A 13,359-nucleotide genomic window follows, 5' to 3' on the forward strand; every position below is an offset into this window, starting at 1 on the left:
GCCAGGGGAGTTTTCGGGGTGTTGGTTGGCGGTGACGCGGCAGGAGAGATAGGGCATCTCTCTTGTTGAATTTCAATTTGGGATTTTTGTTGTTTTTGAAACACACGCCAGAGATGTGTTTTTCACAGTACTGTCACTATACCAGCACCAGTCGCTGATTTTTGTTGCTAAAAGCTGACGCTGCTCTTGGAGAATGGCTCAACTGTTTATGAATCCACTGGAGTGCTAGTTTGAATACTGAAGAGCCTATTTGCATGGCAGTGTTGGAGACTGCTAGAAAGCTCGCAAAAGACCGCCACAGGGACTTAGCAAACATAAGGTATGGAGGGCTATGTATGTTAATGCACACAGTTTAGGCAACAAAATTTTGGAATTGGAGACGGAAATAATAAACGCCGAGCTAGACGTGGTGGCGATATCCGAGACTTGGTTCACGGACTCTCATGAGTGGGATATGGCTATACCGGGTTACAACTTACTTCGTCGAGACAGAGAGGGCAAGTTAGGAGGAGGGATAGCTCTATACACTAAAGAAGACATAAAAACTACCAGAATCACAGATGTCAAGTACACCGGAGAATCCCTCTGGGTGAATCTGGTCAGAGGTACCGAAAAATGCCTGTATCTTGGTGTAGTAAACAGACCTCCAAGACAGCTGGAAGACAAGGACATAGAATTAATCGAGGACATAGAGAATATCACTTTACGTGGGGACACTGTACTGTTAGGAGACTTCAGTATGCCCGATGCAGATTGGAATACACTTTCAGCGACAACCAGCGGCAGCAGAAGGCTATTAACCTCCATAAAAGGAGCACGACTCAAACAAATGGTATTGGAGCCCACTAGGGATCAGGCAATATTGGACCTAGTACTCACAAACAGAGAAAGCGTCTCGGAGATTTCGGTAGGCAATACGCTAGCCTCCAGCGACCACAACATGGTATGGTTCAACCTCAGGAAAGGTTTCACTAGATCAAACACGTGAACAAAGGTACTCAACTTTCGGGGCACTGACTTCAAACTCATGGCAGATTTCGTCCATCAGACACTACAAAATCAAGCCAAAACCGATAATGTGGAGGCGATGTGGTCAACCCTGAAATCTACCCTACACGAAGCATCAAACCGCTACATAAAAACAGTGAGCAAACGACGAAGAAAAAATAGACCCCAATGGTTCACTGCAGAGATCTCGGACCTCGTTAAAGAAAAGAAAAGAGCATTTATTTCCTACAAACAATCTGGGGAAAGGGAGGCTAAAACAGACTATATACCCAGGTCTAAAGCAGTCAAAATGGCAGTCAGAGAGGCCAAGCTTCGAATAGAGCAAAATCTAGCGAAGAACATTAAGAAGGGGGACAAATCCTTCTTCAGGTATATTAGTGACAGAAAAAGAAACAGACAGGATAGTACGCCTTAGAAAACCAGACAGGAATTATGTAGAATCAGATTCCGATAAAGCAGAACTTCTAAATGAATACTTCTGCTCAGTCTTCACTTGCGAGGCGCCGGGGTCCGGTTTACAGTTGCAGGCAAGGCAAAACTCAGAAGACCTGTTTCGGAATTTCGAGTTTACACCCAGCGATGTCTACCGCGAACTATCAAGACTCAAGGTGAACAAGGCCAAGGGACCGGACAATCTACACCCCAGGGTGCTCAGAGAGTTGTGTGATGTCCTAGCGGTACCGTTATCCGTGCTCTTCAATTTTTCCCTGAGTACGGGAAGAGTCCCCTTGGACTGGAAAACAGCTAAAGTCACTCCACTGCACAAAAAGGGATGCAGGACAGAGGCTGCGAATTACAGACCGGTGAATCTCTCATCGATAGTGAATAAACTCATGGAAACACAAATTAAACATGAATTAAATACAATCCTGAGCGAAGAGAATCTACGGGATCCCCACCAACATGGATTTACCAAGGGTAGTTCCTGCCAATCCAATCTAATTAGCTTCTTTGACTGGGTCACAAGAAAACTGGATTTGGGAGAGTCCTTGGACGTTGTGTACTTGGACTTCACTAAAGCTTTTGATAGCGTTCCACACCGTAGGTTATTGAGCAAGATGAAATCGATGGGATTAGGAGAAACACTAACTACATGGGTCAATGATTGGCTAAGTGGTAGACTTCAGAGGGTGGTGGTTAACGGTACCCTCTCCAAAACGTCGGAGGTAACCAGTCGGTCTTGGGCCCGATCCTTTTCAACATATTCATAGGAGACCTGACTCAGGGGCTTCAAGGTAAAATAACATTATTTGCCAATGACGCCAAACTATGTAACATAGTAAGTAATAGCAATTTGCCCGACGGTATGACACAGGACCTACTCTTGTTGGAACATTGGTCCTCGACTTGGCAACTTAGCTTCAATGCTAAGAAATGTAAGGTCATGCACATTGGCAGCAGAAATCTGTGCAGAAATTACACCCTAAATGGTGATTTAGGAGTAATCATTAGTGAAGACATGAAAGCTGCCAATCAAGTGGAGAAGGCTTCTTCCAAGGCTAGATAAATGTTGGGGTGTATCCGTAGAGGTTTCGTCAGTCAGAAGCCCGAGGTCATAATGCCGTTGTACAGATCCATGGTGAGACCTCATCTGGAATACTGTGTACAATTCTGGAGGCCACATTACCGAAAAGATGTGCTGAGAATTGAGTCGGTTCAGCGAATGGCCACCAGAATGGTCTCGGGATTCAAGGATCTCTCATACGAGGAGAGGCTGAATAAATTGCGGCTGTACTCTCTGGAAGCACGTAGGGAGAGGGGAGACATGATTGAGATGTTTAAATATATCACCGGTCGTATCGAGGAGGAAGATGATATTTTCTTTCTTAAAGGACCCTCGGCCACAAGAGGGCATCCACTAAAAATCAGGGGCGGGAAATTTCATGGCGACACCAGGAAGATGGCGAAAGAGTGGTCGATCATTGGAATAAACTTCCAGTGCAGGTGATTAAGGCCAGTAACGTGCCAGATTTTAAGAGTAAATGGGATGCGCATGTGGGATCTCTAAGAGGGTAAAGTTGGGGGCAGACTTGATGGGCTATGGCCCTTTTCTGCCGTCATTTTTCTATGTTTCTATGTTTCTAAGCTGTTTTGATAATCCACTGCTAAAATAAATGCAGGCTAAATAAACCGTTGGAAACCAGTTTAGTGACCGCGTTAATGCTGTTTTTATTTTTGAGAATCTGGGCCTTAGACTTTTGTCTCGTCTCCCAGAAGCTCAGAATGGGTTACAATAAGACATTCACAATGTAAGTTAAAGACATGAGTGGTTACAAACAGGAGTATACAAAGGGAGTCTGTCTGCTAAATGCATTTTTAGTAGAAGAGGAAGGTCTTTCTTGCTTTTTGGAAAGCCATCAGTGAATTCAGCTACCTGATCTGAGTAGGCGATTTGTTCCATAGTCGAGGAAGAAAATGGCTGTAGGAGTGTTTGCTTGCAGTTTCTATTTTGAGAGATCTTCCTAGGGGGATGCTGAGTCATCTCTCTGATTCAGAGCGGAGAGGACGGTTGGGGGTGTATGTTCACAGCTTGGATGTTATATAGGTGGAGGTTTTGTGGTGGAATCTTTTATGAGTAATACAAGAAAATTCAAATAAACAAACAAAAAAAAAAAATTTATATACCAAACGATTTAATAAATGTAATTAATAATATCAATACACTCTAAAAAACAAAAACTCCATTCAGCAGTTCTATCTCCACTAATTCATAAATGACAAATACTCTCATAAAAATGACAGATCTGAAAACACCAAGACTTATCCTAAATCAGTCAGCAAATGTTCTTGTAGTTCAGTTGTAATCCAATTAAAGGAGAATCGATAGAAACAAAAAGGGTCCTTAACCAACTGGAAAAAAATGGTGTCCAAGTGTTGCCAAGTCCCAGTTTCTTCACACAGTGCTTAGAAAGTTCAACTGCATCAATGTAAAATCCAAGTTCATCATTCACACAAACTCAGCAAATATATAATAGATGTAATCAATCCAAAACAAAGTCAACTTCCTCAACACAGATCGCGCTTCAATAAGACTCTTTCTCAAGAAGAAGAACACGGGTGAGGAAAAGAAACTGAATCAACCAGGAGCAGTGATCAGGACCACCGGAAAGGGTTACCCAAAAAACATTTGCTGACTGATTTAGGATTAGTTTTGGTGTTTTCAGATTTGTCATTTTTATGAGAGTATTTGTTATTTATGAATTAGTGGAGATAGAACTGCTGAATGGAGTTTTTCTGCCTTCCTCTGGTTTTTAGAATGGATTGATATTATTAAGCACATTTATTAAATCGTTTTGGTATATAATTTTTTTTGTTTATTTGAATTCTCTTGTATTACTTATTTGTTTATTTATTTGAGAATTTCATTATTTACTCTTTACCCCTCTAGTTATTTATTTGTTGGGAATCTTTTATGGGCCATTACAAGGACCTTAAAGGTGCAGCGCTTGCTGACAGGTAGCCAGTGGGCTGCGTGGAGTACTGGGGTGATGGGATCGCGGAAGTTGAGGTTGTACAGGAGGCGGATTGCTGAGTTTTGCACCCTCTGGAGGCGTTTTAGGTCTCTTGTGGCGATTCCAAGAGGAGCTGAGCAAGATCTGGTTTTGAGAGGTAGGGTTTGATTCTTCAGAGTTGGTGTAAGTAGTAGAAAAATGTGGAGATCACCTGTGAAATGTAAGCAGAGAGGGACAGGTGGCTATCTATTATCACTCCAAGGCTGTGAACCTGGTCTTTTGACATTAGGGAGGTGGATTCCCAGGATAACGTTGGGCAGGTGAAACTGGTGTTCTTTTTTTCTGATCCAGAAGAGTTTGGTTTTAGAGGCATTTAGCTGGAGTTTGTTGTCTGTCATCCAGCTCTTCATGTCATCGAGACAGTGGTGGAGGTGGGTGAGTTGGGCGGACTGGTCCTCACCTAGTGGGATCAGTAGTTATATATTGTCAGTGTAGGAGTTAATCATGATATTATATTTGTGGGCAATGTTCATGACTAGCCTGATGTACAGGTTGAAGAGAAGTGGGGACAGCAACACACCCCGGGGAACTCCATATTTAATGGGTTTGGGTCTAGATTTGTCCTGGCCTAGTAGCACAGTTTGCGGTCTCTGATATAGGAAGGATGTGAACCATTGTAGAGCCGAGTCTCTAAAGCCAATGTCAGCAAGCCTGTTCAAGAGGAGTTGATGATCAATAGTGTCAAAGGCAGCACTAAGGTCGAATAGGACCAGTAAGAATATTGTTCCCTTTATCCAGTATTGACCAGCTTTCATCAATGATGTTCAATTCAAGATGGATTGTATGTCTATTTCATCAGCGTATATCAGGTATGAAAAGCAACCACTGCTTCTTTGAGAGTACATTCTATGAAGAGTGTGGCTTCTACATTGGCAGAATCCCGGGCAGTTCCGCTCAAGAAAATTTGTAGGGCGGCTACATGGTCCACCTTCCATATGTTCACTTAGGTGATGCCTTCTACACAACTCGCGATTAAAGGAGAATATCCCACTGGTTAAAGACTCATGCCTTTCTACTAGAAGGAAGATTATTGAGGTAAGAACCTAATTTTCCTTTAGTGAGGCATATTAGGACAAATGCTTGGCAATATTTAAAAGTGCAATCTATTCCCAGAAATCACCGCACAATCAGACGCCAGTGAGATACAACAGGACTGGAAACCTACATTCCTTAGTAATGAAGAGTTCACACAGTTAATGTTAGAGGTAAGATTCTTCAGTTATTCTGAAAATCTTATTGTTTAAAAGATAGATTTTTATATTTATCAAATGTAGAAGGCAACCAAATAAAACTGAAAGCTAGCTACTATTCCCTGCCCTGCCTCGCCCCATGTTACTCCCCAAATGAGAGTAGCCTGACATCCAGATTTCTCTCTTCCATACTTTTGTGTTTCCCCTCCTCCCCACCGGCCTTCCTTATAATCCCTGGTGTTCAAGTGGTGTAGTCGGGGCAAGAGTGATCTCTCATTTGCTGCCTTCCTTGCTATCTAAACTGTCAAAATGGCTGCTGTGACCTGAGATTGCTGCTAGAGGTTCTAGCACCCATTTTGACAGTGGAGATGGCATGGACAAGCGTGTCTGGGAATCACTCCTGCCCTGAGTATACCACTAGACTATCAGCAATTGTAAGGTAGGCCTGGAGAGGGAGAAAGTGGGAAATACTGTTTTGGAGGGAGGGAGTAAATAGAGCCTGCTCCAGTGTGGTGGAGTGAGGAGTGTTATGGAGACAGTACAAAGTTTTTACCTGAAACTAAAATAAGGCTGCATATTGGTTTTGGGCGTATTCTGTCACTAAACCAAAAATGAAATTTGGTTGGCCTCTCTTCAAATGTATGTACAGTGGTACCTTGGAATCCGAACTTAATCTGTTCCAGAACCCTGTTCGAGTTCCAAGATAATTTTTCCCATTGAAAATAATGGAAACTGGATTAATCTGTTCCTTGGTCCCACAAATTCAGATTTTCCAATAAATTTAACAGAGGCAGCAAGATCGGGTACCCCTGGCATAGACAGCAAGATCGGGCCCCCACCGGCATAGGCAGCAAGATGGCAGCAGCAACTGCAAGTGGTGCTCAGCCCAAAGCTTCCCTCCCAGGTGGAAACAGAAAGCTGCGTCAGAGGGGAAGCTTTGGGCTGAGCAACGCTTGCAGTTCCCGTTCATTCGGATTCCAAACAGCGTTCGGATTCCGGGACAAAATTTAATAAAAAAGTTTGGATTCTAAGTTGTTTGAATTCTGGGGTGTTTGGATTCCGAGGTACCACTGTACTTATTTTTATAATTATATTACATTAGCTTTGCCAAACAGATCTGAAGGCATATGTAATGTTCTTGTACAATCCAACTTTATTCTGGGACGATTGGGTTATTTCCACATACCCACCAGGACTCTCTAGGAAACCTCAAATTCCAGAGACTTGAGCTCTACCCCCTCATCTCAGCACTGTCCCCTGAAGACTCAGTTTTCCTTCCTACAAGCCAGGCTGTAGGAGCGTATCTTTTCTGCTTGTGTTTATTTTCTTTATAGTTCGGTCATCTTTCCACCCTGGGTGTCTTGGTTCACCTGTAGCTGGGAGGCGTCAGGCTGTCCCTAAGGTTGTGTAATGGTTGCAGCGTCTGGGCTGGGTGATCATTTTTGAGAAAAGTTACCTCGAGCTGACTCACAATTTGGAATACCTGGGAGTTCAGTTTCCCATGGGTCAGAACAAAGCGTTCCTGCCCATGTTTCATCAGGAGCAGCTTTGTCAGGTTATCAGGGACCTGGCCACTCCAGTGGCTTTTTTCCGGGTACATATTGCTGATCTTTCTTGTATGGGCCCTTCTTCTCTGAGAGGCTCCGGGTACAGTCCCAACAGCGTGGCAGTGCTTCCAGGTTCATGGTGGTGTCAATAGTTATGGTCCCTTGGGCAAGAGCCCATTTGGTGTCCGCTGCAGGATGCTCTGTTTCGTGCTGGAGTCGGCAACAGAACCTGCTACATGATCCTTTGCCCCGAATGACACTGGTATAGGCCAGTCTTGCCTGGTTGGTGCGATCTCTCTTTCCGGGGATCTTCCCCTCCGGATTTCAGAATGGGTTATTCTGATGATGGATGTGCGTCTCAAAGACTGGGAGGCTTTGTTTGACCATTCCTGCTTCAGACCAGTGGGCTCCCTCTGAGTGCCAGTGAATGTTCAGTTGATTGGTGCTTCGGGCGATTTGGCTAACTCTTCTCCACATGATGGTCGTCACCGTCATCAAGCCGTCAGCATCTTCTTGGACAATGCCATGGCAATGGCATATGTCATCTGAAAAGGGGGGTACCAGGACTGCTTCTCTGAGAATGGAGGCTCTGCTTCTCTGCTTATGGGTGGAGAGGCACCAGTTGGCGCACATGGCCGGAGTGGACAACGTTCATGCGGATTTTCTCAGTCATCTGACTTTGGACCACGGAGAGTGGTTCTTATCTCAAAGTGGAGACCAAAGCCTCAGAGCGCCTCGCACAAAACAGACTACATCCAGAAAGCTGCTAAGGAGCCCCTCAGAGAAGAAGGGCCCATACAAGAAAGATCAGCAATCTGTACCCGGAGAAAAGCCACCGCCAGGCCTTTCATGTCTGACTTGGAATCTCAACCTGGTTCTCCCCACTCGGGCTCATCCACTTTAGCCTTCTGGAGCACATCTCTCATGGCTCTTGCGATCAAGATTGTCTTTCTAGTGGCCATTACCTCTGCCTGCAGGGCTTCGGAGCTTCTGGCTTTTTCCTGCTGGGATTCCTTTCTGCATTTTCTCTGGTGTGGGACTGCGCACTGTTCAGGTTTCAAGTTTAATAAAAATTTGATGAAATCGCATTATCCAAATTTCTAAAAGATATACAATTTTTTAAAAAAGGGAAGAACAAACAACATTTTAGTAGCTAAAAACGTAGACAGAGACATACCCAAACAAAAGGGAAGTGGTGAGAACTACAATGAATTATAGATAATAAGAGCATAAAAGAGAATGACATTTGCCTTGTATGAAGTTTTAAGATTCAAATGCATCTGTAATCCTTTTAATTTTCCTTTGAATCTATCGAGGATTTTTTCTGCCTTCATTTCTTCCAAAAGTGGTTCCCACTTTCCATGTGATTCAGAACTGGGTGTTGCGGTCCTTGGACGTGCGCAAGCTGTAGTTCCGGTTCCTGGTGGTTAAGAACAATTTTCATCTCTGTCCAACTTTTTGTTCTGGTGGGTTGCCAGATGGAGTCATATGGCCATTTTTGTGGCTTCTGTTGTGGCTTGAAAAGAAGCACCCCACCCCCTTGTGGGATGGGCTCCTTCTACTAAAATATTTCATACTCTTGGGCAAAGTTTCCGGCTATCTTTATAGGCAAGATTTGTAGAGCCACTACCTGGCATACATTCCCCAAGTTTTTCAGAATCAATGTGGCAGCCTAGTGGGTTGCTGCTTATGATGCCTCTTGGTTTGGCAGCAGGTTCATCAGTCCCATCCTGATTCTCCGGGACTACTCTATTACATCCCAGTCATCCTGGAATAAAGTGGGATTGTACAAGAACAAAATATTAGGTTCTTACCATTGCTAATCTTCTTTCTTGTAAATCTACACTTTATTCCGGGAACCCACCCTGTGCTGCTGATTCACAAATTGTCTGCCTTTCCAGGTACTGGTAAGCTGGATTTCTGTTTTCTGACCAGCCTTTATAAGAGTGCCCTCAGAATGGGTATAGCACTTAGTTTTGGAGGGTCCCTAGTTTGGGTGCCCTTTTCTGACAGTGCAGGTGGTGTCTCCTAATGGCACTGTTTTCTTGTCATTCAGGTTTATAATGTTTATTGACCTGGTTCAGTTAGGTTTAATTTTTGCTGTTTTGCATTTCTTGAAATGAGCAGATTAGACTTATTGGTCAGGGAGTGTCCCTGTACCCCTCTCTCTTTTGTCATTGTCCCCTACAGATGTTCCTGGCTGCTTTACGATAAAATCCTCAGGGGGCCGGCTGAGGTGAGAGGGGTGGAGCTCAAGGCCCTCTTCTATCAACCTGCGATGGCAGTTTTTAGCATGGGGAGCTGCACTGAATGGCCTGCGCTGCTCCCGACACTCATTGAGTTCCTATGAGCGTCGGGAGTAGCGCGAATCCCCGCGCTAAAAACTGCTATCGCAGTTTGATAGAAGAAGACCCAAGTCCCTGGAATTTGAGCCATCCTACAGTCCTGGCAGGTATGTGGAAATAACCCAATCATCCCAGAATAAAGTGTAGATTTACAAGAAATACGATTAGCAAAGGTAAGAACCTAATCTTTTGTTTTTTAAAGAACTGCTATTTAATTTGACATGTACCATAATCTGATTAAAATACATAATTTTTGATTATTACCTTTTAAGAATGACCATTACATTTGAATTAACCATATATTGCTAAGGCCAGATTTGTAATTCTGGTAAAGGGATTTATTAGTAAGTAATTCTAATTATTTTTCAATGAACTAATTTATCCATTTATCTTTTGAAATAAAAATATAACCTATTGAAACAGTTCCTTTGTTAATATGTAGTCGTTGAAAGCCCTTTTAGTCCTAAGTGAATTCAAGAGTTTGAGAGCTAGTATATACAGTACTTTTGTTTTGTTTTCGGTGTTTATCATTTTGATCCTCATTTTGATTTTATCTCATCTGAAAAATTGATTATTTCTGATCCCCCATTGCCCCAGGTACATTAGATAGCGTGTAAGCCCATTGGGACAGACAGGGAAAACTGCTCGAGTACCTGAATGTAAACTATTTAGAATATAAGTGGTATATAAATGCTAAAAATAAATAAATAAGAATAATAAATCAACATCTCCACATGTTCAATTCTGGTTGCTTTTTCTCAAGAAAGATATAGCAGAACTAGAAAAGGTTCAAAGAAGAGCGACCAAGATGATAAAGGGGGATGGAACTCCTCTCGTATGAGGTAAAACTAAAAAGATTAGGGCTCTTCAACTTGGAAAAAAGATGGCTGAGGGGAGATGTGATTGAAGTCTACAAAATCCTGAGTGATATAGAATGGGTATAAATGGATCAATTTTTTTTTTACTCTGTCAAAAATTACAAAGCCTAGGGGATAATCGAAGTTACACGGAAATACTTTTAAAACCAATAGGAGGAAATATTTTCCACTCAGAAAATAGTTAAGCTCTTGAACTTGTTGCTAGAGGTTGTGGTAAGAGCAATTAATATAGCTGGTTTTAAGAGAGATTTGGGATCTTTTCCAGATAAGCCCCGCCAAAAAGTTAACCCCCGCCACAGTTTTAGCTAACACCATGCTAAGTGAATACTTGGGGAAAGTGATATACAAGGGGGGGCCCGGAGCCCCCCCTTGAACCCCACGAGTCATTATTCAAATCATGTGAATAATTTCCTTGGAGGGCTTCAATAGTTTAATAATTTATAAGGTGGCATGGCTTAAGTTTTCGCCCGTGCACTTTTTGCATTAGTGGTGGCGGGGCTTAAGTTTTCGCTCGTGCACTTTTTGCATTAGTGGCGGGGCTTATCTGGAAAAGACCCGAGATTTGGACAATTTCCTGGAGGAAAAATCCATAGTCTGTTGTTAAGACAGACATGAGGGAAGCTACTGCTTGGCCTGGATCGGTAGCATGGAATGTCGCTGTTATTTGGGTTTTTGCCAGTTACTAGTGACCTGGATTGGCCACTGTGAAGATGGATTAATGGACCATTGGTTTGACCCAGTAAGGCTATTTTTATGTTCTTACTCAACAGGTAAGAATAAACATTATCCTCCTTCCCAACATGGCATTTTCCCCCAACCACAACTCAGTCCAGAAAGGTTCTGTACAACAGAGTACTGCCAGTTATATAGGAAGCGTCCTACTAAGTGCCCTAGGAGAAAGAGTTCCAAAAGGTTTCCCATGTATGTTGGAATTTTTCTGTTACTGGTTTTCAGATCTCCAATTTCTATTTTTTCAAAGTAGTGATGATATTAACAGTCTCCATTGTAATAAAGAGGGGGCATCTTCTTTTGCCATCAATACCACCCATTTCAAAAATTGTTTAGCATCCATAGGCAAAGGATAGATGACTGAAGGCCTATCAAACATAATTCCCAATGTGGGTTGAATATGGAGTAAGGCTTAATGTATAGCAGACATGTTAAACTCTGGCCTGCGGGCCAAATCTGGCCCGTGGTGTGTTAAAAATTGACCCGCCAGACATTTTAAATTTTATAGTAAATCTGGTTGGCCAGCCGAACCACTGTGCCGCTGCTGCTCTTCACCTGGTCTGCTCTTCAAAGCAGCCTGCTGAGGATCGCCGGCCAACTGTAGCGAACTTTGCAGGCCACTGTCCACCTTGGTAACACGTTCCCTCTGACGCAATCCAGTGCGTCAGAGGAGGGAGGCGTGATTGCATCAGAGGGAACGTGCTACCGAGGTGGACAGCGGCATGTGAGGTTCGTTACAGCTGGCCGGTGATCCTCAGCAGGCTGCTTTGAAGAGGAGGCCAGGTGAAGGCAGACGCAAGTGAAGAGCAGCAGTGGTTTGTGCCGGCGGACCAGAGGAGACCAAGAACCTGGGATGGAGGGAGGGTAGGAACGGTGGGCCAAATCTGAAGGTGAGACCGGGAAGAAGACGGGGGGAAAACATACAGGCCTTCGGGACAGGGACAAGTCCTGGTGTAGAAGTACCCTGGTGTAGAAGAAGGGGTCCAGATGTGCATATGCCGGACAGTGGAGGGTGGGGTGGGATGGGATGGGGAAGAAAAAAACAGAGAAGAGGGAAAGAGGAAAGGAACAGAAAAAGAGAGAAGTTGGACACAAGGGATGTGTTGAGTAGGGATAGAGATACTGGATAGGAGGGTAGTTGGGAAGAGAAACGGAGAGATGGTGGACCCTGGGGTGGTGGGGAAGGAGGGAGAGATGCTGGATGAAAGGGTAGTTGAGAAAAGGACAGATGGTGGATCTGGGGATGGTGGGGTCCATTGCTGCAGCTGCGAATATGGACACGAGAAAAAGGAAAGATGCCAGACCTCCGGAGGAGGGAAGGGAAATGGAAGGGGAGGGCAGAGATGGAAGATGGATAGTTAGCACGGAGAAAGAAGAAAACGACAAATGGCAGGAGACCCTGGCAAGCGAGTTATCAGAAGACAACCAGAGCCTGGGACCAACAAAAGGTAGAAAAAATTTTATTTTCTAGTTTTTTTTTAATTCTTTATTCATTTTGAAAACTTACAGCAAGCGTACAGGAATATATCATTAGTAACAACAATAACACTTGTAATTCTCATATAATTCTAAAAACATAAAAATTATATCCCGTCCCACCCACCTTCTTTCAAATATTATAATCAATTATATCATAAATATAATATAAACATATAATTTTCTGTTTTGTGATTACAATATTTATTTTGTTTACACCACAGAGCTGGTGTGGGGTTGGAGACGTAACCCTATACTTCTGCTAAGACTAAGCTTTAGTCACTTAGGGGTCCTTTTATTAAGGTGCGTATTTAGCGCGTGCTAAATCGATTAGCGTACCTTAATTAAAGGACCCCTAATTATCTTAATTAAAATTTCAGCCCGTGGCTTAGCTTTTTTTTTTTTCAGATTTCGGCCCCTTATGTGATTGAGTTTGATACCCCTGATGTATAGTGAAGTTCAGATTCAGCAGGACTGGCTGCAGTTATGTCTGGCTGTATTCAGTCAGCTGAATCTAATTATCAATTAAATCCGGTCATTTGGTTTGAAGGATTTCCTCCGCTCAAAAAGATACAGAGTAAAAGCAAATAATGAACAATCAGAATCCTGGAAACAACCCTTGGAGTCCCCCAAGGCTCCCAACTATCACCAACATTCTTCAACGTTTACTTAAC

At 43.3% G+C, this 13,359-nt stretch overlaps 1 protein-coding gene across 14 annotated transcripts in view; it reads left to right on the forward strand.

Annotated features, from left to right (window-relative positions):
- The window catches only part of CLOCK (clock circadian regulator), a 265,133-nt gene that overhangs the window by 74,407 nt on the left and 177,367 nt on the right, over positions 1–13,359 (forward strand). For 11 of the 14 annotated variants that reach the window (XM_033945122.1, XM_033945187.1, XM_033945140.1 and 8 more), the window contains one exon: positions 5,634–5,725. The exons of 2 other annotated variants lie outside the window; for them this stretch is intronic. In XM_033945122.1, the coding sequence (XP_033801013.1) occupies positions 5,634–5,725 (92 nt within the window). Of the gene's footprint in view, positions 1–5,633; positions 5,726–13,359 lie in introns of those variants that run through there. One more of the 14 variants, XM_033945222.1, reaches the window with a different exon arrangement.

Source organism: Geotrypetes seraphini, chromosome 1 (genome assembly GCF_902459505.1).
Source record: "Geotrypetes seraphini chromosome 1, aGeoSer1.1, whole genome shotgun sequence".
In the NCBI taxonomy this organism is placed as follows: Eukaryota; Metazoa; Chordata; class Amphibia; order Gymnophiona; family Dermophiidae; genus Geotrypetes; species Geotrypetes seraphini.